This window comes from Myiozetetes cayanensis, unplaced genomic scaffold (assembly GCF_022539395.1).
Source record: "Myiozetetes cayanensis isolate MyiCay16 unplaced genomic scaffold, myiCay2020 scf1, whole genome shotgun sequence".
In the NCBI taxonomy this organism is placed as follows: Eukaryota; Metazoa; Chordata; class Aves; order Passeriformes; family Tyrannidae; genus Myiozetetes; species Myiozetetes cayanensis.
The window spans coordinates 90,821,279-90,847,587 of NW_026086604.1; the positions used below are offsets into that span (position 1 = coordinate 90,821,279).

The 26,309-nt window shown below is 36.3% G+C and overlaps 1 protein-coding gene across 3 annotated transcripts in view; it reads left to right on the forward strand.

Moving 5' to 3' along the window:
• CDKAL1 (CDK5 regulatory subunit associated protein 1 like 1) overlaps positions 1–26,309 on the forward strand; it is a 407,608-nt gene that overhangs the window by 169,142 nt on the left and 212,157 nt on the right. For all 3 annotated transcript variants that reach the window (XM_050328712.1, XM_050328692.1, XM_050328703.1), the window contains one exon: positions 14,026–14,129. In XM_050328712.1, coding sequence (XP_050184669.1) covers positions 14,026–14,129 — 104 coding nt within the window. The remainder of the gene's footprint in view (positions 1–14,025; positions 14,130–26,309) is intronic.

A 26,309-nucleotide genomic window follows, 5' to 3' on the forward strand; every position in this document is an offset into this window, starting at 1 on the left:
ATTTACTTGTGTATATCATTGTGTGAAGGAGGCAGCTCTTTAGATCTCTGTTTAATCTGTTCTTTTTCCTTTGGCTTATTTCCATCTTTAGGGACTCACCTTGTTGCTCTAGTTGAGCAGTGAGGTATTGGACTAAATGATCTCCAGATGTCCCTTCCCACCTCAACCACTCTGTGATTCTGTGATATTTTAGATAAATATAAACAGCAACAGAGAAACCCACAAGGATTTCTCTTAGATACAAACCCTGTGGATGTTAATGGATTTGTTTAATGCTCATGTAGACCCTTACTCCAGAGGTAAATGTTGTGGTTTGACACTTCAGAAAGTAATACCCCAAATTAAGCATTCCCTGTCCCATGCAGAATGCATCCTCATTTCCTGACTTAAAAGCATTTCCTGTGCAATTCTGTAGGCCTGGTCAGCCTCAGGAAAGAGGAACTCTATTTCCAAATTCCTTGCCTGCTAGGCAGAGTGAAATATTCCCACTGGAAATAAACACCCCAAGCTTCTGTCTCTGTAACTTAACATGTTGAATTTCATCAGCTTGATTTACAAGAAGAGCTCAATGCTTTTTAAAGAAAAATAGTTTTTCTGAATTTGTCCTTAAAAACATATGTGGTTTTTTTTTCCCTAAAGTAACCATGTAGAATTTTGGGTTTAGGGTTTATTTTCAACACTCTGGATGAGATGTAGAGCTTTAGCCTTTTTTTTTTTTTTAGTAAATTTGTTGATGTCTGTGTGGACTTTGTGAAAAGGAGCTATTTAAGCAAAGGTCAAGTACAAAATTGTCACTCATCACATGCTTATCTAGCTTATTTTTAAACTAATACACAAGTGTCTAAGTATCACATGGTCTTTCTTGCATTGCAGACTGGTGCCAGACCTGGTGTCTTTTCTGTTTTTAAGAGATAAATGTCTAGTGCTTTTTGTTTTCAGTGACTATGTTTGTGAGTCATGTATGTCATGTAATGTTGCTTTGTTTCTGAAGTTTATCATTTTGCAGAAGGTAGATTGTGTCTCCACATTTTAGCTTATGTTATTAGGCTGAAAACTGCAGCTGGGGAGTGTTTACTGAAGGGCTTGTTTAGTTGTTCACATTCTGCTGTTCCTACAGTTTGGTTTAGATCATTTGTTAAAGAGCTTAAAGAACTCCCTTTATTATTGGTGTAGAGGGCTTTTTTTTTCCTGCAAGTTAGGGTTTTAAACTGATTTTTTTAAAATTTATTTTTCCTTTCCAAAACTATACATCAGTTACTTTTCTAAATAGCAGATATGGGTAAAATAATATAGTAATTTATAACTAATCAAATACATATTGAAACTTTTGTCTTTTGCTTTAGGTATATTATAATTATTTAGTAAAATAAAATGCAATTTCTTTTGAGATTTTGTTTTTAATTTACTGCTTAAGTGAGGAAGAGAATAAAGGAAAGTTTTAAGCAATAGAGAGAAAATATTACAGATTAAACTATTTATGTAAGTATCAATATCTTTAGGAAAGCTCAGCTGTGTAGTTGGTCCATGTTTAGTGAGTAACTTAGAATTCTGTAATTCACAATAATACAGAGATGTCTGTCTGCCAAGCACCCTGTAAATGTGTAAATAATCCTTGATTCTGAATTAAAGATTAGAAGTGATGTCTTTGCTAGGCTTGGCCATTTTGCTTGAAGGGAAGACATAAGCTAGTGTTGTGCCTCTTGGCCTGCATCTGCAGTTTGTAAGGAAATAGTAGGTTTGAAAGAGAGTCCTACTGAATCTGCAGCTGATCTCAGAAGTGTTTCTTGGACATGTTAAAATCGTAATCTGACAATATTTTATGGAAACAGTCAATGTTCTCAAAGTATAGAGCTATGTGTATGGGAAAGCATCAAAATAATACAGAAGTTACTCTCAGTGCTGTCTAGTTCCTGTGGTTGGATCACAGAATGGGTTGGGTTGGAAGGGGCCCTAAAGATCATCTAGTTCCAACAGCCCTGCTCTTGACAGGGACACATTCCTCTAGACCAGGTTGCTTGAAGTCCATCAACCTGGCCTTGAACACTTCCAGGAATGGGGCATCCAGAGCTTCTCTGGATATCCTGTTCCAGTGCACCACCACCCTCCTAGTAAAGAATTTCTTCCTAATATCTAATCTAAAATCTACCGTCTTTCAGTTTGAATCCACCCGCCCTTGTCCTATAACTACATGCCTTTGCTGTGTCTGACAGCTGTATACTAGGAATGGGATCTTTCAGTGCTAACCAGTTTTGTTTCTTCAACTATATTTCAGATTTCTTGGGTGTTTTTGTTTATTATGAACACATTTTCTGCTTAGAATATTCAGCTGCATAGGTTGTTTGAGTTTATGATACCCTTTGCAAAATAAGGGTAAGACTTGATATTCACTATGATTATAATAACAAGAATTTAATACAAAATGCTTGCAAGACTTAAATACAAATATAACCTTGGCAAAGGAATACGTATCTGATTTATGCATATTCTTTTAAATAGCTCTTACTGCTAGTTATGTCTCAAAGATAATATTACTGTACTGATTTCCACTTAGAACTCTGGTTTCTGCTGTCCTCCTGCTCTTCTCTCTTTAGGAGTTTATGGTTTATCTTATGTCGATGTTGAATATTTTATCAACATTGTTGAATATTGTATGTTGATTTATTTTCTTGTGCAGTCAATATGTGGATAAAAGCAAAGGTCCCTTTTGAAATGAAATTATGAAAGTAATAGCATAAATATGTAATAAATACAACAGGTTTTTTTGTGTTGGTCTAGATCAGCTGAATGGCTTTTTTTTCCAAAGGGATGAATGCTCTTCTGTAAAGGAAAGCATAGAGACCTGTCTCCAACAAGTCTAGTGAGACTAGAAAGTTGGATTCTGTAGTTTCTATGAAGTGCCTTAGACATGAGCACACACAACACCTTATTGCACATCTGCTTATTGGGGAACTGCTCTTTGCTGTTTATACAATAAATGCATGTCTATCTCCCCTTCATCCATTTCTTTTACAAAGGATAACAGCATGTTTGCTGAAGAAAGCTTAGGACTTTAACTGAGTTGAAGTTATGTGAATTCAGAAGATTAAATATGGTCATATGTAACTCATAACAAAACTGACAAATTTAACTTGCTATTTTTAGTAAGAGAAGCACAAATGTACTTCACTTGGGGAACTAAATTTCGGGCTTTGCAGTTGCCGTTGATATGACTCTTTAAAGCTTAGATATTCATTAATGTTGTATGAAGGTGAAGTATGACAGGAAAAAAGGTGCAAATCTAAATGGCAGTTCACAACTCCATGGACATCGAAGAATGTCCGTACACCCACCTTCACAGTGTTCCAGGTATGGACACAGTGCCCCTTCTCCACATTCTTTTATCCCGTGGAGGAATATAATTTTTTTTTTATTTTTATTTTTTTTGTGAACTCATATATTGATGAAGCTCCAGTGACATGTTTGGAAATATTTTGTTCATGACTGGCTACTGGCTATCTGCTCCAAAAAGACTGCCTTACTTGTTTGTCTGTTAATGTTAGCCTTCAAAGTGCTGTGGTGTATTTATAGACAATATGTGTCAGTATCGTGCTCTGAGTGTGTTTAAATACAAATGGAACAAAAATGATTAGTTAGTGCTGCTTGTGGTGTCTTTCATTTAATATTTCTGTCTAGTGCTTCTTATACAGACTAGATTTGTTCTTTCTCTGCATTAATTTCGCATCTTCTAGCTTTTTTTACCCCACGTGTTGTTGGAAGTGTGCTCAGCTTCTCATGTATGTGTCACACTTACATGTACTCACATTCATACATGCATGCACGCGTGAACCTGGAGCAGAGAAAGTATTTGGTTTCTAGAAAGAAATAGTGTTCTTGTTGGGGTTCAGGATCCCAAAGAGGTGACATCAGCTGTGGGGCAGCCTGTTCTTGACAGTACTTGACCACTGTCACAATAAAATACTTTCTTTGGCCTTGATCACATTTTCTCATACTACAGCGTGTATCCATTGCTTCTAATCCTGCAACCTTGAACCTCCAAGAACAGCCTACCTGTGCCTTCACTGCTCCCATCAGCTCTTTGTAGGCAGCAGTAAGATCTCCTCAAACTAACAGTGAACAGGCCAGTTCTCTTCATGAAGTTCCTGTTAGCCCATTTCTCTCGGCTGTTGGTATGTCACTGAAGCACATCAAGTGCTCTCCCCACCTCCACCTTGGGATTTGCTGCAGATGCATCACATCCCTTCATCTGTGCTGTTAATAAAGTCAGGAAATTATAGTGTCATTGTCATCAGTCAGTCCCTGAGGAACACCAATGCTAATCAGCCACCAGTTAGACTTTGCACTGCTCACCATATCCCAGCAGTCCAGCCAGTAAACCCACCTTGTTGACCACTTACTCAGTCTGTATTACAGCAGTTTGACCTCACGGATTCTATAGGAGACTGTTGCAAAGGCCTGCCTAAAATTAAGGCATATGACATTCCCAGTCCTCTCCATCCCACAGGGTCAGTAACCTCTTAACAGAAGGCAAGGTTCATGTTTCTGTCTTCAGACAATTCAGCTTCTCAAGAAAAATGTCAATTTAACCCATGTTTATAAAAGCAAATAAACATCTTGTAGTATGTTGTCATCAGCTGTATTTGTGTTCCTGCAGGGAAGTCATTGGATAGTGTTCCTTGCTACATTGGCTTGTCGGGTCTGTTCAGTAGGCAGATTGTGCAAAAGCCCCCTCAGCCAGAAACCTGTGTCTTTGTTACAGTTCAAAAAATATTTCAAGTCAGCCATTGCAAAGATAATGTTGTACCAAATGTAGATGTGGAAATATGAAGAAAGCTTCCATTTAAGTGTTGGCTAAAGCCTGTAAACAACTGAATTGCTGAGCTACTTTGTGTTTTGTCTGTCCATTCCTTTCTACTGTTAAGTCTTGCATTTGATGACTAGAGCTGCCTCTTGTGTATTTTCCACCCTGTAATATCTAGAAGGCTGTTTAGATCCTGAATCCCCAAGAGGTTCTGTGGCCTGTTGTTGATGTTCTGATTTGTGCATTAAGTGCTTTAGTCATGGTCTTTCTAATTTTCTTTTGAAAGACTGACCTTAACTGTCTGAGTGACAATGGACATGAGAGGACAAAACAAACCCCATCATCTTAAGTCTAAAGGTAGTTGTTCATCTTCGTGCTTTTTAAAAAAAAAAAAAAAAAGGACTAGCAAGCTATGGTTTCTGTCAGAGCTGGCAGCAGTTGAAGTGGAAGAATTTCAGGCTCACCACAGACTTGAGTAGTTAAAGAGGAAATCAAAGCATACAAACACTTACCGACTAGCTTGGAAGAATGTCATACCATTCCAGTCACTGGGACATGAGGACACTGTGGGAGAGTGACAAGCATGGCATTGCATGGCGTTAACAGTCACCAAATGCAAGACAAGAGGATAAGGTTAAGAAAACAGCAGGAAAAAAATAAAGTAGAAGAAAAGGTCTGAGGAATCATTAGAAGGAGAGAATTTTAGAGAAGTAAAGCAGATGGAGAAATTGAGGATCATTAGTAATGAAAGACTACAGTTTCCTGTTTTTCTGCACTGTCACTAATTTTAAATTTGGCAAAATATAGTTAAATATATTCAAACAATAATATTATAAAATAATGATAATAAAATAATTTATTACTGTTTGTTTTCTGAATTATTCAGAAGTGAGTACCTTAACTAACTTGCATTTTATTTAAGAGGTACATGGGCAGTAAGGAAGTTGTATCCATGGTCAGATGGACTTTATAACTGTGTAAAGAGGGGATTAATTTGCTTCTGAAAATCCCCTTGGAGACTTTTGAAGGCAAACATCAGGACCATGGTATAAATTTCTATTTTTAGAAGAAATCAGTCATTGGATTCTTGTAAGAATAACTGTAAATCAGTCCATTAAATTGCTTGGAAAATTTTAGATTTAGGATTGGGCAATTATGTTGAAATGTGTGGTCTTCTTTCATTTTAAGTTGACAAAGTAACACATAGCAAAGAGTCTGTTCTTGAAGCATGTATGTGTGTACTGCTGCACAGACAGGTTTTTTTTTTTTCCCAGCAGGACTAACCACTTTACTGCAAGATAGAAATGACATTTAGGAGTAACAGCATAGTATTAATTGCAGATAATACTTACATCCTTGTCCACACTGGAGCTTCTAAAATTTCTACAGCTACCACAAGCATTTGGGGGCAGAAAGCTTTGTGTTGATGCAATCATTGGGAAGGGATTCTTTCTAGATTATAAGTGGTGAGTTTGTTTTCATTATGCACTTATTTCCATTATTTTACCCAGACAATTCAGATCCACTTTCCCACAGACATTTTACAAATGCTTTTTTGGAAATTGGTCTGATGGCAATCTCAGATAAATTCTAAATTAAGCCTGGTAGTTTTAGTGCTGCTGAAATGTAACTTTTTTTTTCCCCCCAGGATGTTTTGACCAGTACAAAAACAATGCCTTTTATGCCGAGAATCTGAGTGGTACCTGCTGTATGTTACAGAATTAACTGCAGCCTAATGTTTCCTGTGAGATTTCACCACTCTAAAAGAGTCTGTCCCAAAAGCCATTCAGGAAGTAAAAACAATAGCCCTTATCACAGGCAGTGGTCTACTTTTCAACCATGTTTTCTGTGGGGGTGTTTCAGGAGCTGCTAATGTTGTGAAGATGCATGGTAAATGAAGTGGATTGCTTGTAGAAAGACACTTGACTCCCTTTACCCTTCTCCTTCCAGTCATGGAGGTCTGCTGTGATGCTTCATTCTTGAAACAGAACTTAAAATATGCTCATTACACGCCCCCACACCTCTAGATATCACAATTTTAATTAAATCCTTAGTATTTTATAAAAAAACTTTGAAAGCTGAATTTTTAAAAGCTTATGAAATTTTTCATTACTATCCTAATTATGTTTTGCAGCACAATCTGTGTAAGTTATGCTAAGTCATCTGCCTCCAGCAGAATTTTAATAAAATTATGCTATTTGTTTCTTTGAATACTAAGGCAGTTGTCAAGTCACGGCCCTCTAAAACTTTACAAATTAAAGCAAATCTCCCAGAGTCCTGTCCACACAGGTCATTTTCCAACCACTGCTGTTCATTAGAAAGGGTCTGAGGGTAATAGTTCCTTATGCATGATGAAATAGTGATGTTGGATATTCTGCATCTCTGGGATGAGTTGTGAGCAGATTTCTAAGAAGGTATCTTTCCTATCTAAGGTTTTTCTGTCATAACTCTTCATTTTACCGCCTTCATTACTACTATTTGACTGAGACCGGGAGTCATCATCTTTCAAATATTATTGTTCTTTATGAAGTGCTGGAAGAATTGATTGCTTGTAGTTACTATGCTGTAGCATTTTCTGCTCCGTGCAACCACAGAACCTGATTTATCTACCTATGCTATTTCAGCTGAGTCCCTTTCTTCATATTGATGCCTGTCATAATCTGTCCCCAAAGTTGTGGTCTGCATAGCCAAGCAGGTGTTTGGAAATGCTTCTAAAATGGCTTATGTTCTTATGAATCATAGAACTTTAGTTTGAATGTAGTGAAAAAAACATTCCAATTTCCAGTAAGCATCTAGGAACGCACAGTTTTGGGTCAGGATGGGGAACACAGATGTATGCAGCTTAGCAGTGGAATGTTTTATCTTGTAGTATCAATTTGGAATGCCTTAATGATTTAATTCAAACAATTGCAGAACTGTATGGCCAGAATAATTATTCAAGAAGTTCTTCAGACAAGCATTGGAAAGTGCCATTGATGCACTTGATTTTGCTGATGTTTAAATCATTGGCCTTGAAGTGAGCAAGGTGAATGTCTGATGATATAACTACACAGCTGTGACCTTTGAATTACCTGCACTTGACTGTAGGAATTCAGTTTCACAAAATGCAAATATTTAAAGTACAAAATTAAAACATATTATGGCTTATCATGCCAATGGAGCTGCCTTTTCTCCAAATTCCTTTTGATTAGTAACTAGTGAGACATTACCTAATAAAGCACTGGCTTCAAAGCTCTTCAGAGAACAAACTTCTAATACACTTTCTTGGCATTTTGCTGAGCACGGTGTGGATTGCAGAATTAAAAAGCAGCACCGTGTGGTTACGTTATACTTTGAGAAAAGTGTGTCCAGTCCCATGCGCTGTATAGGATTGCTTGAAGTGCCATCCTATTTTCTGCTAAAACTTTTTTAAGAGGCTTTTTAGGCTGGCATTGCACTTTCAGAGCAGAATTTTTATCTGAGCATATTTCTAAAATGGTTGGCTAGGAACTTTCAGAGGAGTCCTGCTTTTATCAAATTGAAAGTGTTGGAATCTTGAGTGCATCTATGTAGCACAGCACCTGTGGCTGGTGTCCAAGCTCAGTCTGAACAAGCTGGAATGCTAGAAACAGTATTTTTGTAACAATGTTGTTTTCTGCTTAGACTAATTAGCCTTCATGAGATATAGCTTGCCACTGTTTCAAAAGTGTTTTAAATCCTGAATATCTTTTAAGTGCAAACATCCTCTTGTGCCCCAGATATTTGACAGGAAATTATATTCCCTGTCATTGTGGGTTGAAAAGCTTTATTGTAGAATGTGCAAACTTCAAGCAAAAGAACAATGTCCTAGAAAAAGTCAGGCATATTAGGCATGCTTTATTTATTTATTTACTTATTTATTTATCTACTTATTTATTTAATTTTTTTTTTTTTATTTTCCTCTGAATTACTTCTCCCCCTCCCCGCCCCCGATCCATTGCAGTTATGTTTGAGGGAATTCAGAAATTTTGGAAGTACAAAGTATACTTTATTATTATGAAGTATGAATAGCATTTAATTCTATAAATATAGTATGATATTTATCCATAAATATAATATAAGTGCTGTTCTTAAGTTGTCAAAACTTTGTATCCTAAGGAGAAAAATGTTTGTAGAATTCTACTAGCTCTTGTTCAGTAACTTTTGACTAGTGTCCATCTCCTTTTCATCTGCTGGGAGCATATATTTCTCATCTTTCTTTTGCTCCTACGAGGGGTGTTTTTTCTTTATTAACACTACAGAGAATTTTACCAAAATTACATTTGATGCAAACTCTGAAAGTATCTTATAAAAGCATAAATCTCTTCTGTAAATCATATTTTGAAACAAGCAAATGACACTCCCCTTTCAGGAAAACCACAGTTTACTAATACAAAATATTCTTGGCCTGGAATTATTGAGGCCGCCTAAGGAAGTCTTATGGTGGGTACAGAGAGATGTTGTGGGAGACAGTGATGAGCAATCTTTCCGTGTTTGCACTGATGTGATGATCATGGGCACTGCTCTGTGGGCAGAATTTTGTTTTGTTTGGTTTTTTTTTTAATAGGGTGAAGTTAATAAAATCTTGAATATGTATAACTAGTCCAATCTCATAAAGGCAGATATTGGTGTTTAGTCTGAATTGTGATTAACGATTATATGCAAATTTCTAATTTGTTAAACTCAGGACTGAGGTTTGCTTGGTTTTGGTTTAGTTGGTTTTTTTACCGGGATAATGCCAAACAGGAATTTTAGTAGATTTTTACCAAGCAAGAATTTACTGGATTATTCCAGATATTAAAGGAACATTTCCCCAGAATTAACCACCTGCAGAGCAGCAGAGATCTCCTCTATCATATGACACTGTTGCAGCATTCAGCTCTCCCATCTTGCTCACAGATGTCTGGTCTTGATCAATCACTTTCAATTTGAGTGACATGCACACTAATGGCTCATTAAGGGCTGTAACTGAGTTGTTTTCTGATCCTTGAATGAAAGATGTTTTATACTTTTCGCATCTGAGGGTGGAATCCTGTCTTCACTAAACTTAGTGGCACAAGTCCCATTAAGAGGAACCAGGATTTTACTCCTCGTGTCTGTACCTCATTCTCATCTGCTAAAATCCACTGATTAGTCCCGCTGAAGGAAAGTCTCTATTTGTCTGCTGTGTCATAAGCATTCTTACTCATAATTAGTTCCATCTGCAAGGGGTAGTCTTTCATGTTAAGTATGTGTTTTATGAGCAGTATTACTGTTTTGAAAATGAAGACTGTGGTTAATCTAATGCACGACTTGAGCACATACCAGCTAAACAATGTGAAGACCACTGTTACCTATGTCTACAAGAAAATTTCAGGCACTTGACCAAAATGTTGATGATGCACAGTTTGTTCAGAAAGTTTTTAATTAGCCACGTGATAGTAATTTATCTGTGAATAATATTTTACTTTACTGTGAATAGTTCTGTGTATTGGGCACAAAGCTGATTAAAGGTTAATAATTCAAAGCAAAAGGTTAATAATTCAAAGTACCTTAATCAGTTTAGTATGCTGAAAAAGCAGGACTCAGGTTTTTTTTCTGGAATCACTATAATAAAATTATCCAAAACATACTGGTAACTACAAACACAAATGATCATTAATTATTTTTTCTAGAAATGTCTGTGATTTCTTTGTGCAGAAGAAACCTTTGACCTGTATTAATAACTAACGTTTACAAACCAGCTTTAAATGCTTGAAGAAGGCTTCCAGTTTAAACACAAATACTCTCTTGCAACTACTGGTCCTATGTATTTGAGCAATAGCCATGGTAAAAGCTGATTTTTAGGGAGAGCTTTACCTACTAGTCTGATTTTAGATGATCCACTTGCTGGTGAATTCCACTTAGTAAGAGGCAATGCTCAGATTCTCAGAGTTCCCAACAGCCTTTTTCCACTGTCTGTGGTCTGAGTCTGTGGCATCATGGGCATATGAGTAATTTGTTGTGCTGGAAACTTGCAGCAGAGGCTGAAGCTCACTAGGGAAAAAACCAGATACTTTCTTATACTAATGGTTTGGTTTAAATTTCTATTTTTCAAGAATTGGTAATTCTCAAATCTGTGAAAAGTGCTTAGTCCAGCATTTTTACAAATAGTTGAAACCTGCATCTTTTTATTGGTCAGCTGTAGCCCAAAAGATTATTTCTTTGTCCAGGTTGGAATTAACAAACATGGTACAAATAGGATTTAAAAGTTTTACCTCTTTAAATTTGCTTTCTAAAATTGATCTTTTTTTATGTTACATCTAAGTCTGCCTCATTTTGATTTTGTTATATAATCTCTTTAAATACCAAAGAAGATAAAAACTAAGTTATGTAGGCATTCCACAATACTTTTTTTTAATAGTAGGAATAAGTTAACTGGTACAGCAAAACTTGGGAAAAAATCTGCCTCCAAATCCCAACTTTCAGCTCCTACCCAAAAATAAATCAACAAACTGCCAAAGTTGTAGTTAAAGACCACAGTAACAAAACATTTGGAAACAATCCCACATAATACTGTGAATATTTGGAAAATAATATAATAATACCGTGAAAATGTGGAGAAATAATACAGTAATACTGTGGATATTTGGAAAATATCTCCCTTTCCTTTCTTCATACTTCTTGCTCCACGTTTCCGTTCTCTCTTTGTGATGAAGCTTACTGAAGAACCAGAGAAGAACTGCTGTTACCGTATGTTTTCAGGTAGCCCAGTCTTGTAGGAAAGGAGCGTTGATGTAGGAAAGGAGGAAGATGTGAAACTTATCCTGAAGGTGTAAGTTTCAGTACTTAGTCCTGTTAGTGCTTTATACTTCCAGTGCTTAATACTATTGCTGTAGAGCTTTTGAAATACTGCTACACAAATACAAAGCAAAGTAACTTGTAAGGAAACACATGATTTGTGCATAAATTGTAAGGAGACACACAAAGCCAGGCTACCAGAGACAAGCTTAGCAGTGCTCTTGAGGACGTGGCAACACGCATCACTGATCTGTAATGCTGTCTTTGTGTAGCTGTGTGGAAGAAGGCTGCTTTAACTGAGTGAACCATGTAGAAGGGAAGGAGTGTGACAGTGGGATGTGTGGGTGAGAGCCTGCTTACAAATGAAGTGTTGGGTTGAATGGAGAGTTATGCTTTAAAAACAAACAAACAAACAAACAAAAAGAATATGAAGAAAAGGGGGAAAAGAAAAAGAGGGTCCGTGCTTTGCAACCCTGGAAGAATTGAAGGAGTTTGAAAGAGTTGTGTATGGGAAGGAGGACGAGAAATGAGTAATGAATGGGCTCTGAGATAGAGCCTTTTGTGGCATTCTTTAGATGTTAGTGACCTAGAAGAGAACATTTTTGCTTGCTACATAGATTACACAGAGAAAGCATAAACCAATAATCTGCTTACACTTTCTTAATTTCAAGTAGTACTTTTAAATCGTACTTCAGATCTTGTACAATGAAAGCTTTTGATTTGCAAAAGAAAGGTGAGATACATTGGATGACTAAGTTGTGTTTGGGTGAGAATGAATCGGTTGTTTGGAGCAAGTCATAAAGGTTCAGATTTAGGGATTTTTTTCCCCTATTTTTAATAGGCAGTTGGATATTTTACTGGCAGCCTTTTTTGTATATATTTTTAGTTAATAGAACAGTGATTCCTGTGGTTAAGCAGTATATTTTAGTTTTCTGATCTAAACTGGATGCTAAAATCTGATATTTGGGTCTGATAGGCAGGAAAAATAATAAACATATCCAGTCTAGCAGAGACAATCATGAACTATCTAGATGTTCTCTGGAAGAAAATAAGACTGTTGAATGGAGAAGGTCTCAGGGCCAAGGTAATATGCAGGGGCAAGAGGGCACCTAAGCAAATGTTCTGTGCAGTGTTTTGTGCTATCTGAACCACTGCTTTTGCAAATGAAGTAGAGAACTAACACGTGACGGCAGTCTTTGTGAAGGAATATCATTAGAGTTTGCAATCATCTAGCAGTAATCATCTAGTCATGGAGGTACCAGACATGGTAGGAGATGAAAAGATAGGTCCAAGTAGTAAACACAGTAAACATGGTCTAGCTGATTACCTCATCAGAACCCACCTGGTGCTATCTTTACCTTTTCAGTACTGTTTTGAAAGTTCTGTAGTAGTACTCCTGTAGTTAGAACGTTCACCTTTTCTGGCACCCAAATGTTTTATTTGTCCTCTTTAATATCTTTATTGATGACCTGGAGGAGGAGATCAAGTGCATCCTCAGTAATTCTGCAGGTGACACTAAGTTGGGCAGGGGTGTTGATCTGCTGGAGGGCAGGTAGCTCCCCTTTGCAGAGGGAGCTGAACAGTCTGAATCGATGGGCTGAGGCCAGTGGTGTGAGTATTAAAAAGGTGAATTGCCAAGTCCTGCATTTGGGTCACAACAACCCCATGCAAAAAAAGCTGTAGAGCAATATTAACTTTAAAAAGGGGGGAAGGGAAAAAAAAAAAACAAACACAACAAGCTTCCTTTAATGTTCTGCTTATTGCATTCATGGTACTACCAGGAATCAAAAGCTAATCCAAGAAAAACTTACAATGAGTGGTAGTTTTTGTTTGTTTTGATTTTCCCTCCTTGTACTTTGAATTAGTCTGCCTTTAGTATGCTGTCAGGTAAATTAAAAGCATTCACATTATTCTTTCATTTTCTTGTGAGACTTTTCATTTGTTCCCCAATCTCTTGTGCCAAACTGTCTTTCTACTTGGTGATTCTGTCTTCATTAGGTTATTTGTTTTGTTTATAAGCCAAAGGAGAGAAGGAAAAAGTAACTGAAATGTGTTTTCAAAAATACACGCTGATTTTGAAATCTACTTGAAGCCTTTCAGGACTTTTTTCCTTTATTTTCTTGTTTGGGTTGGATCTATTATATAATAGTGGGATTGGAAGCCTGAAGATTCCTCTTTGGAAATGGACAATTATTAACCCCATTAGAAAACTCTAAAACTATGTAAATTCCCACACTTGGGGTTTCTATGTGGTTTCCACTGATCATTTTTTCACTTTCTATATAGATGTGAAAGAAGTTAGGAAGGCAAAACACTTTTCAAGCTATGTCATTGATTTTAAAATTAAATACTACTATTTTCTGGTCATAGATATAGGAGTTCATTTTTCCAGATGCACTTTATAAAAACATAGCTGTACATATAAAGGTTTTCTTGGTTAGAAACACTGAGTATTTTAATTTTCTAAACAGGTGTCTCAATGCATGTACCTACTGTAAAACTAAGCATGCCAGAGGAGATCTAGCAAGTTATCCAATTGAAGAACTAGTGGACAGAGCCAAACAGTCTTTTCAAGGTAAGGAGTTTTATCCCTGCAATAAAAGTCAGCTACTGAAACATCTTTTTTTCACAGGTAATGATTGTGATACATTGTGACTACGGTATTTATGTTCTTAATAGTCATATCTGTGTCTGGAAGTTCCTTTGTGGTGTGCACCTCCATTTATAAAACGTAGTCCTACCATAAGGAATGTTTCATTTTGGTTTTAGGGTTGCTGAAATGAAGTTCCGTGCAAGCAACTTTTTTTTTTTTTTTTTTTGTGATGATAAAGAAAGCGTAAAGTTTGGCTATTTTACTCTATCTCTGCTTTCTTAAAGAGTAAAACAGTAACATATTTTCACTCAACTATAAAGTAAATTTCATGAGCCTTCCTAGGATTCTTAAAGCCCTGTTTAGGGATACATTGCTTTTTCTGGTAATAGATTGCCAAGAGAAGTTCTGGGATGTTTCTGAGAGTTATAGGAAGCTTATCAGCTTTTAAGTTCAATAGGGTATTTATAATGTCACGTGGACTCAATCAAATATCAAAAGTTTTTCCTGCAGCGCACTCTCTGTGCCAGTATCTGCCTAAAACTCATGTAAGTCTGGTAGTTATGATAGCTTTATTGTATCTTAATATTTGTTCTTTAAATTTTGCCTGTGTTTCAAAAATACAGATTTCCAAATGATGCTGGTAAGAGGCATTTTGAAAGATTAAATGTACATTTGAAAATACAGAGGTAATTCTGCTGTAGCAGCTCCTTCCTTTTCTGTATCAAATACTTTGAATTGAAAGCAGAGCAGTAAATGTAACATTTGATGTCTTGTTCTCTGTGAATGTACAAACCACATCAGTTGGGTTTTGCCTATGCCTCTGAGTGTTGCAACTGTTCTAGGAAGAAGTAGGTCTCCAATGATTAAAAGTATTTTTAAATCCATCCTTATTTAGAGATCCATAATGAACCTTGTTAATGCCACTGATGAACTTCTGGCTATTCCCATCACTAGCATGCAGGGAAGAGTCCTTTTTGTAATAAAAGCCCATGTTCCTAAATTCTAAGTTCTACATTATCCACACAGAAAGTTCTTGTTTAAGATTGCAAATGCCTTTTTCTTTTTCTTTTGTTAAAAGCCAAGCTCCTCTCTTAGGTTTGTAGAATGAATGCCATCATTGCTGTGAATTGGATTGTCTGTTAGGATAGAAAGGAATCCTGTCGTGTCAGATTTCCTGTTTAGTGGGACAATTTTCTAAAACCTGTATACATATCATGAAATGGTCAGTAAGTGAAATGCAAGATGCCTAAATACACTTATTATTTTGGTGGAGAAGAAGTTCAGGAAACATGTTTCAGAAAGGCAGAAGTACAAGATGGGTGATTTTGAAATTGGTAAGTAGTCACTGAGCAAGAGAGAAGCTGCCGTTTATAAGTAGCACAAGAATATGTTATTCAGATAGCACTATATAGCTGTTGAAAAGTTCTGAAGAAACTTTGGACTATTCAGCAAGGAAACATGGCAAAGATAAGAGAAGATCTGGGCAATATAGTCAGAATTGTGATCTTTCTTAAGTTAACTATTTAAATTTTATTTAGATTTATGGTATGTGTGGGAAAAAAATCAGATTTGTCTGTCCTGTTATAGTTGTGTTTATATGCCATGAAGTCCACATTATATTAACATAAAGATGTATTTACTCAATATAACAAGAAAGAAAATTGGAGTTTTGTTTGTCTTTGTTGACAATGAATGTGAAATTTTGGAAAGTACTTTGAACTTTAAGTATTGTACATTTGGATTGAAAAATCAGTAATTCAATTCATCTGCTGCACTGTGGCCTTTATTATAAATATTGGCTGTTTCGAAATAACTTGATTTCTAATGGAAAAAGTTGCCCTTAAGCTATTGTTTTGAAATTTCTTGAAGAAATGCTATGACGTCTCACAGCAGGCATCTCCAGGGAGTTCTATTCTTATTTGGCCTTACAGGAGTACCTCTGTTAGAGAACATAAGGAAAGAAGCAAGTACTGAGTTATAAAATGACAGGCTTTGCCTCCAGCTCTCTCATACTTAGAAACAGGGATGAAATAGTCAGATACTTAGATTGCAGTGTATGGAGAATTTACTGCTGCCAGCTTGCTGCAGCTGGGCCCCAGAAACTTCATCAATCAAGTGAAAGACTTAAGCAATTCAAAGTCATTATTCAATTTCTTGCTGAGTTACTGAGCCACAATCTCTTCAACAATCACTTCTGTTTTCTCAGAAGATGTGTTGCTGAAGCTCTAGTGAAAAATGCAGAGAGGTACAGATGTGTGATGAAAAGTTATTCCACTTTGGAATTGTTCTTGGGAGAACTGAGGTGTCTTAGAAGAACAACAGGAAAGCAGTATGTGATTATTTTGTATAACTGCACGATTGAGTTTTATAAGAAAAGAGAGACTGATGTTGTTTGCAGTGTTTAGTATGCATATATTCCTGCAGTACACAACTCGATAGGCCCAAAAGATGGGATGTTTCCATTGTGGAACACACTGAAAATGGATTAGAAGACCTATATTTCAGGACGTTTTTATTACAGGCCCATAAATCTCAACACAGAGAAGTTCTCTAAAATGCTTTATTCAGGTGATCACACTTCGGTAAGATTGCAGTTAACGTCTAGATCTATCATCAGTATGTTGCCAGGACTGTCTTTAGTGCTGTGGTCAGATACTCCCAGTTTTCTTTCAGTCACTTCCGTACTGCAGCATCTGGGTAGGATAACTCTATGCAAGTATTTCCAAGCTGCAGAATATGCTGCATTACTTGTCTGCAAGCCATTTCAAGAAATGAGTGGACTACTCTTGGACTTCTATAATAATATGGTAGATAATAGTATGACATCTGTGTGACAGCAGCTGTAAGGTGGTGCCTGACAGCATCACTCTCTTTGATGTTTTTCTCCAAGATGAATTCTGAAGATTTTTTAAATTCTTAGGCTTTCCAGTCAAAATTTAGCTCTGTGACTTATTTACCTGCTGGTTTCTGAGAGTTTTGCATACATAATGTAGGTAAGTAGGTATTTATTTCGGTATATTTTAGGGTCCGAACATTAATCTTTTTGGTCAATTTTTAAAATAAAAGATCAGTAGTCAGCTGAGAATGGTAACTAGATGACAGCAGATGGTGAAGCTGAAATAATTTACATAAGTGTTCAGATTAATTGTATAAACATAAACTTGATTTAAACAAACTCTTTAAAAAGAGATGGCTGAAATAGTTGATCAAGTATCAGCCTATGTCTTGTACTTTTTTAACCTCTAAAATAAATTGTTTTTCTTTTTGTGTATTATTGTGATATCTTAAATTCAGTGTAATGTGCACAAGTACTGAATGTTTTGTAGGGTTCTAGTACATGCTGCATACTTTCTTAATACATTGGTATAAGTGTTAAAGTGTACTGAAATGGAGGTTTTTCTGCATACTTTGTATGGGTCGTGTTTCCTGTCTGACCTCCATAGTAGTTTTGAAGTTACAACTGACGCTGACTTCAATAATTCACAGAATTTCATTAACAAAGTAATCTACCTCAAATTGAAAGTAGTCTATTGAGTTTTTTTTCTTATGTAACTTCAATGTTTTTTCTGTAAAGTTCGACTTCTAGTAAGTAGTGTAATTTTTTACATGGTCAGACTTGTCAAATCGCAGTACGCAGCAGACTTGTGTAAGACAGCTAGTAAAAGAAAAAGTATTGTGAAATACAGTGAAGTGGTCTTTGAGTAGAGAACAAATGTCTACTGTAAGGTTATTTATGCAAAGAGTTTTTCTATAGCTGATTGTACAGCACTTTCTGTGGGTCATCAATTTATCAGTATGTTTTTTTTCAAAATGTGCTGTGTCATGTTCAATGCTTTATTTTAGGGATTGCATTTACTCTTATGAGAGGGCTCTTTCTTTCCTTCTCAAAGTTACTTTATGTATAACAAAGTGGTATTGCTTAGTATATGAAGTGGAAGGCTGGCATAGCTGCCATTGGTGAACAGTGTGCCAAGGAGACACAAAAGTTAAACAAGCCTGAGCTTTGAATGTTTTGTGGAGTGGTGTCCTGGGAAGGCTTTGGATAAATTGCAGGACTTTTGGTTGATTTTTTTTTTTTCCTTAAGTAGAATTTCCATGATCATAAAAGGATAACAGAAAATGCTACCTGGTGATTTTTAAACCTTACATATTGTGAGAGACTTTCTGGGCAAAGATAATACTTTATATTTCAAGCAATTTTTTGCCTGTTCAGCAAACTAAGTTAAAAATATAAATATTTTTATGGAGCTAGCTGTTACTTCTTTCTAGTTTAGAATGAAAATCTACATTTACCACTACAAAATTACACTTCTTTAACACTGCCTACCTGTTGCAGGTGGCAGGGAATATACTGCTATTAAAATATACACTCTATAATTACTACTATATTAGCTTATTTTATGGTAGCAACCAGGGTACTCAAATGAAAGTCACATCTCGTTGGGAGACACTTTTCCTCAAACTATGTGGAACAATTGCTTCTGGATGGATAATTGTAATGGCAAAATATAATTTATTTTTATTCCATTGTTCTGAATAGCACTTTGGTTAGGAAATCTTGACAACATGTGACATTACAAAACAGAGGAGTAGTAATAAAATTTGGAATTTTGGCTTTCATTAGTTATCTTTAGCAATTTTTCCTAATCTGGTAGGTTTTGGAGTATTGAGAATTTAAAGGAGATTTGTGTTAAATATTTTTCTCTCTACAAGTTTGCTAGAAACAGATGTTTATTCATGATGATAAGGATTGATTTTATATAATGTGACTGGTTTTCAGAGCTTTTCAGATCACTCTGAGCTTTGCTGAGGATCTTTGGTTTTAGTAGTTCTTATGAGGTACTGTCAAGACGTTCTGCTCTATTACTAGTAGCTGTTTTGCACCTGCACAACTACCAGTAAGTTCTGTGTATGATTTCAGAGCAGCTGACAGTCACGAAAGGACAAATTTTAAGTATCAGCAATGTTTTTAGTTTCCCATTAATTAGCAGAAGCAGTACTGAGTTAGGATGCTTAGGCTACACTCTCAGTGATGGGTTTGGTCTCTGAACATGCTGACAGGGAATGGGTGCTCAGTTATCCAGATGGAGAACTGGACTGTGTATTCTAGAGTTGAAACTAACACTGTAGGGAGAGGAGTTGTATGCACAGGTCTCACCTTGATGTGAGATAAACACTGGGAGCCTGGACACAGACCCAGGAGTGAATAAGCTGTCTTAGTTGTTTAAACAAGGCCTTTGCCAATGATCCTAAGCACAGCCCACAAGGAAAACTTGCTCAGCTGATCTTAGTTCCTTGCTCACTAATGTTTTTGCTCTCTAAGTGTCAGTGTTTGGTAAAGTAAGTATATGTACCTCCTATAATACCCACACTGACACTTCTGTGGTCTCTCAGCATTATCAGAAGTCAAACATTTTTTCCATGCATCTTTGTCCTAAATTTTATTTCGCAGTTCCTTTCAACTGTCCTGAAAGAAATCTGACTGTTCTTCCATGCTAGCCATGGGATGAAGAGACTTCATTGAGCAACATGTTGAATAACAAATTCAACACAAACAAAAGTGCACTGCTGTTACCCACTGATATCTGGGAACTGAGTTTTTTAACTTCCTTGGGAGGAAGGAGGAAAATGGTGTTTTTCTTAGACAAACCTCTTCTGCCAGCCTTTTTACTGACTTCTAGGGAAAGTAGACTTTATTCTAATATTGTTCCTGAAGTATAATTTGAAATCGCATTCCAGGGAGCTTGGGCTGCTGTATTTGAGACACTTAAATAAACAACCTCTCTGTTTTTCTGTGCTTTTTGGCTATAGCTAGAGAGCTAGGTTTTTTTGTTTTTAAGTTTATTAAAATTCTTTCTGTATTGTCTTTTGTGTCCTATGAATGTATTAAGTTTTTTTCCTTCTGACCTTGCTAATTCATGGAATACTTAGGCCAAGATAAATATTTTGGTACTTGCCTGTCATTTCATAGAGTTATATGGGATAGCATAATGAATCAGTTTTCATTGGCTGCATGTAGTTTTTTCTAATGATCCTTAAAGAAAAAGATATAATTACAATCCATCAGTAGTGATTAGAAGCAGTGTCTTCAGGTATATAAGAACTGCTGTGTAACAGATGTTTCAACACACATAACCAACACTGTATAGCAAAGAGATATTTTTAAAGGATAAAAAATATGTCTTTTCGTAGTAGTAGATGACAATGTCATAGTTATTTTCAAGCTTCTTTTGAGTAAGAAAATTAGAATTTAAATGAGCTTTCCTCTTGGCACCGAACAAAATTCCCTGCTGTCTTTTTTGTGCACTTTTTTATACAGTCAAGATGACTGTATGTATGTTGCTGTTATTTCTGTTGTCTTCTGCAGGTCTTGTTGCATGAAAAGTTCCTTTGCGTTATTTTAAATTGTACTTCAGAAATGTGGCAATTACATAAAGTTATAGTTGTCTAGCTTTTTTCCGCATTGCTCTCTCCAGCTTTCTGAGAAGGGGAGGGAGAGGTGCTGATCTCTTTTTTCTGGCAGCTAGTGTCAGGAAGTGGCTCAAAGCTGCATCCCTCAGGGGAGGTTTGGACTTGACACGAGGAAATACTTCTTAACCAAGAGGGTGCTCACAGCCTGGAATAGGTTTCCTGCAGTGGTGGTCAATGGGCCGAGATGGTCGGTGTTGAAGAAGCATTTGGACACCACCATTATTAACATGTTTTTAAAAATTGCCTCCATTCATTTTATTATGACATTTAAATAAGTGGTAAAATGTATCTCTGTGGCTTTTATGCTAATCTTTTATTAAAAATAGTTGCATTAAAAAAATTAGTTTTCTCTGCATGTTTTTACTTTGTTTTGCATGTTTTTACTTGGTCTTTTGCAGTTAGAGTTGAAGTCTCCTTCCGAGATGGCCAGATGTGAGCTGACTGAGCCAAAAACCATGTAGCCGTTCTTGTGCATTTGTGGTGTGTTGTATGTGCAGTCAGTCCACTTCTGTCAGAATGCTTCAAACCTATTGCACATGCTAGGTGATAGACTCATGCAGAATAAATTCGGTGTTTTCAAGATCTTTTGCCAAAGGCTGATCGCTCTGCAGTGCACTTGCAGTATGTTTGATGTTGTCATCAAAATATTAAACATACTGATCATCTCTGTGCCCTCTGGCCACAAAGGATTCTGGGATTCACAACATGCCACTGTTTTTCACAGAAATGCTAAGAATCAGCAGCAGGCTCAGATTTAGTTTAAAATGTTGTTAATATTTTCATTAAGGATGTAGAACATGGCATCTTCTAATTTTATAGTTGCCAAGAACTTTCAGTAATATAATCTTGCTTTTATTTCCTTATAACTCTGTCAAACTTTAATTGATACTTCTGGTTAAGATTATATAATTATTTGCAATAATTACTTTAGGAAAATGTTATTTATGACAGGTTTAGAAACCAGAAAAACTTTTATTATTGAAAAGTTTTGGAGGCCTTGATGCCTTAGTGTGGTAAATACTTTGTCTCAGGTCACCTTTTAGAACAAAAAAAAATTTGGGCTTGGTTCTAGTGGATTTTGTGGAAGCTCACTTGATTTTTGCCAGTTAGATTTTGTAGGCATGCTCTGTATTATATCTCAGACTGATTTTGTGCCTTTTTTTTTAACTTTCTGCCAGCTCTGCTGTGATCCTAGGCATCAGAAACAAGGAAGGGAAACCTCTGTCTCTTTTGCTTCATGTATTAATGCCGCCTTCTGCTGTTGATAGAGGTTTTAATCCCTTCAGTCCGTTTAATTGTGCATGTTACAGCCTCATAGAAAATCATGACTGAAGAGTTAATTTGCCAAAAAATCATGCCCGTGCCTCAGTTAGAACACAAATGAATCACACTAGCTTTTGCAAGTATGCATTGTAATGTGCAAAATTGTACCTGGGCAATTCCCTTCCAAGGAAGACCACTTTGTCACTCTTTACCATTTGTATAATTTCTACTGTGTACCTTTAAAAAAACAAAACAAACCAAACCTGTGGCCCCAAAGAGCTTATAATGTTGTGATGTAAACAGTTGAAGAGAAATGCAGTAGAATAATACATTGTTGCATTCAGGATAATAAGTGGTTGGTCAGTGTATTTACTACTGTGGCATTGTCCAGATTCTTGTGTGTGATGACGGAGGAAAGGTTGTTACCTAGGAAAGATTGAAAGGAAGACAATGCACTAACAAGGAATGGTCATTCATTTAATGAGGAGCTATCCCCCTAGAATTTGCAAAAAATCTTGTTTACATGAAGATTGTCATCAGGAGTCAAAGTCTCTACGTGCTGGCTTGTGTTTCTGAAAGTAATATTTTCTCCTCCGTGGGGATTATCATGTTGGAATAGCTTTAAATAGATTCCTTGGTGCTTCGAAATGTTGTTCATATCATGGTTGTCTGTTCCAAAATATAAATCCTATTAATGCTGTAATATGAAATAAAATGCATATTTTTTGAAAATCCAGACAATTGTTGGTTTAAGATGCTGTCCTCTCTCTGTTAGTGTTTTCAGAGGTACATGAGCATTGTCCAGAAGATAACTTGCCAGATGTATTGACGCTGTTGCCAAAATGTCTCATGGCATGACCAGATTACCTTTTTGTCTCCATCAAACCTACTCTCGTAATGGTCCTTTTTTATAAAGTCTTTTTGACTGTGCATGGGTTGTTGTAGCTTACAGTGTTGGAAATAAGATTACAAAATGTACATGAATGCTTATTTTGCATGCCTGACTAAGACTTCTACAGACAATAAGACTCCACTAATCTCTTAGCTTTGGCAGTTTAAAGAACCAGAAAAGTCTGGTTTACAAAGGTTGTTTTTTTGTTTGGGGTTGGGTTTTTTTGTTTTGTTTTGTTTTGTTTTTTGGGTTTTTTTGGGGTTTTTTTTGCAACGGAAAGAAAACTCCAATTTTTGTGTCACATTTGCTCTATATAATTTGATCTTCTTGTTCCTTTTTATTTTCCTACTCAGATATTTGCATTTGTGCTGTTTAAATCCTTGAATGACAGCCAGTCTGTTTAATTTTGTATTGTTACGGGAAAAAAGCGCCTTTTATTTTTGTTTGAAATAAAAGTTTAATAGAAAGGAGCCAAAGCAGAGGTGTATACAATTAAAAATACTACTTCAACTTCAACCTTAGGCTATAGTTTCAGCTATAGTTCAAGCAACCACTGCAAGTAAAAGGAGCATTTCTTGGCCGTCTCTATCCCCCTCTTCCCTTCCCCCCCTCCCTTTCTTTTGGTTTTCATCCTTTTCTCAGGCCACCTGCTTTCTTGCTGAGAGAGTGTTCCTTGGCTGAAGCAGGCTGGGGGACTCATCTGGGGTAAAACTGAATGCATTTTTAGAAACCTGAAGGGGTGACATTAGTAACTGAGAAAAGTTGAATCTTCCCAGATTCTGATGTTATAGAAGTACAATTCTGCAATGTCCCAGTGGACCTTTGGAGAAAGGCATTGGAGAGATGTCAGGAAAACTAGGTGTAGTGATCTGCCCAAGCTCTTCTCTCATCACTGAGCTGCTTTTTCTTATGCCAGTTTATGTAGCTTCTGGGATAAAAAATGGCCCTACAAACCTTCATGTAGTACTGGACATACTGGAGTGTCTTCTGTCCTCCTCCAAAGACAGAATAAACCGTATCTGGAAAAGGGGAAAAGAGAGAGTTGCAACACACTCTTGTCTTCGTGCTTACTAATAGAATGTTTGGCTGATTTGTGGCTACTTGAGAAGAGCTCATGAATCTGATGCTTGCTTTATTTTTTTTTATAATCTGTTTATTTTAAACAAGAGTAGTATATGTTATGCTCTTTCCATGCTTATTCAGTGGAACAGCAGCAGCAGAGGAAAGCTGGATAGCATTGTTAATTTTATTTATACATTAAGAGTTTGCATTATTTGAAATAGAGTGAAAACATGAGGTTCAGTAATGCCACAGCCATTAGTTCAAGACTTTACCAGGCAGATAAAATTGGGTTTGTGTGTATTTAGTCTTGAGTTTAAAACCAGTTGAACTAAAGCATGGCCTATCTTTTTAATTGATCTTATTTTTAGGAAAAGGAAAATTCGTATCTTTAATTTGATTTGAAAATAGAAGTTTGGTTTTATGCGACTTCTTAACCATGGGTGTACAGGATTTTTTCAGCATTTTTTTTCACTTGTTAATATTGGTTAGACTATGGGAACTTGTTGTTTTTCTTTGGTAATACATATTTTGCTCATATATTTACTGCTGATTTTTTAAAACCTGGACTAGAAATATTTTCAAAACATTATGAGAGTACTAATTATGCTCAACTGCATGCGATACTGCAGTCAGCTATTTGGAGTTTTCCATAGCTCCTGTGAAATTTCTGAAATCATGAGCAATTTCTGCTGTGAAACAGATGTGGTGACCAGAATCTAAATTGTTTATTTAACAAATATGATGCACTGTGTTGCACCAGAGATCTACCAGGTACAGTATAGGTCATCTTTAATGTGTCCAAAGGTAATTTATCATAATGCATCAATGATTTCTTTTATCATTTTGTAAGTAGTCTACTCCTGGATAGTTTGGCCTTCTGTAGCAACAAGTGTTCACCATTCCGTGCCTCTCAAAGATCCCACTCACAAGACTACTCAAGATGATATCTTCTGCTAACTTTTTTCCTTCTTTGCTGTGGGGATGTGAAGGAGAACACTCCTTTCTTGGAGAATAGGAGTTGTAACAGAACTAGAATCTCTCAGAAAGAAGTTTGCACACTATCTTGCTGTATTTCAGTTTATTGGCTAAATGAGTCCTGTCATATATGCCCCACTGCCCCTTCTCTTGCAAGATGACCAATGTGCCAACTACTTCTTAAAATAAAAAGCACTGCTAGATAACACATACAAAGTTTTAAGGCCTTAAGAGAAACTAGCAAAGGGTACGTTCAGAACAAATCGCAATGGGATTCTTAAGCTCATAATGTGGTGAAAGCTGAGAAACTCCCTAGCATGGGACATAGTGGAAGTTTGCCCATTTGGAAGAAGAATCCCTTTTCTTTAAATAATAAGAAATCTTACAGAGGGTGCTGCAGTTTGCTGAGTATTCAGCAAATATCTTTATGCTGCCTGTGTTTATACTCTCCACTAAGCATCCTGTGGAAGAAGACACCAGGCTAAACTGACTAGTGGTCTTACTCATGACTGGTTTTAAGCTGTATTTCAGCAAGTGACTAATTTCCCCCAGTTTACTTTAGGTAAAGTGTGCCTTTTAATTTTAGTATTGCTCTCTATCACCTTTTGTAATGAGGGCTTACCTTATATGTCTAGGTTGGCTTTTGTAGTATTGATGGTCTTGTTGGTATGTTGTGCAGTACCATTGTGACTCAAGGCCATTATCTTTATATCTAATGCTAATATAAGATTAAAACTTTTAAGATTATTACAATAGCAAACTAAGAGCTGTTTTGATCTGAGATAACTGGCTTCTGAAGACCTTTAAAAGTGTTATGTGATTAAATGAAAAAGGTGCAGTTTACAGAAGCAAGAAACTTCAACATTAGCTCAACTCACAGCATACTCAAGTGTAAACAAGTGTAAGTTATAAAGAAGAAATTGTCTAATCTGTCATGCTGTATTCAGTGAAGTCATAGTGAGAGCAAAACTGGGTGGTGATGAGCCCAGTTGTGACAAGGAGAATACTAAATGTATCTTATAAAAAATCAATTTGCATGCTTGGTCCAAGAGATTTGATGGATATCCCTCAGTGTTAACTGTTGCCACTTCTTCTTTTTGCCTTCCCCGGGATATTTCCAACCATATTAAGACAAAAGTCAATATGTGTTAAAGTATTTTGATGTCAGCTTTAGACATAAAGCTGCGGTGATTGTGATTACTCCTGAAATAACAGGTCAGGACTAGGTAGAAGAAAACACTACTTGCATGCTGCCCTGGAATTATTCATAGCATTTAATATGAAGTCAGACTGGTTGATCAACACTTCTTTTAAACAAAATATATTCTGTAGCTCTAGCAGCCTTCTGAGGGAAGAGTGTTACATTTTTTGGACCCTTCAGTGGCTCTTTTCATTAGACAAGGCATGGCTGCAGTTTTCTTGTCTTTAAACCCTCTTACACGAACAAATGTCTGATGTTCAAGAATTTGATTTTATTATTAAGAGCTACAGAAATGATA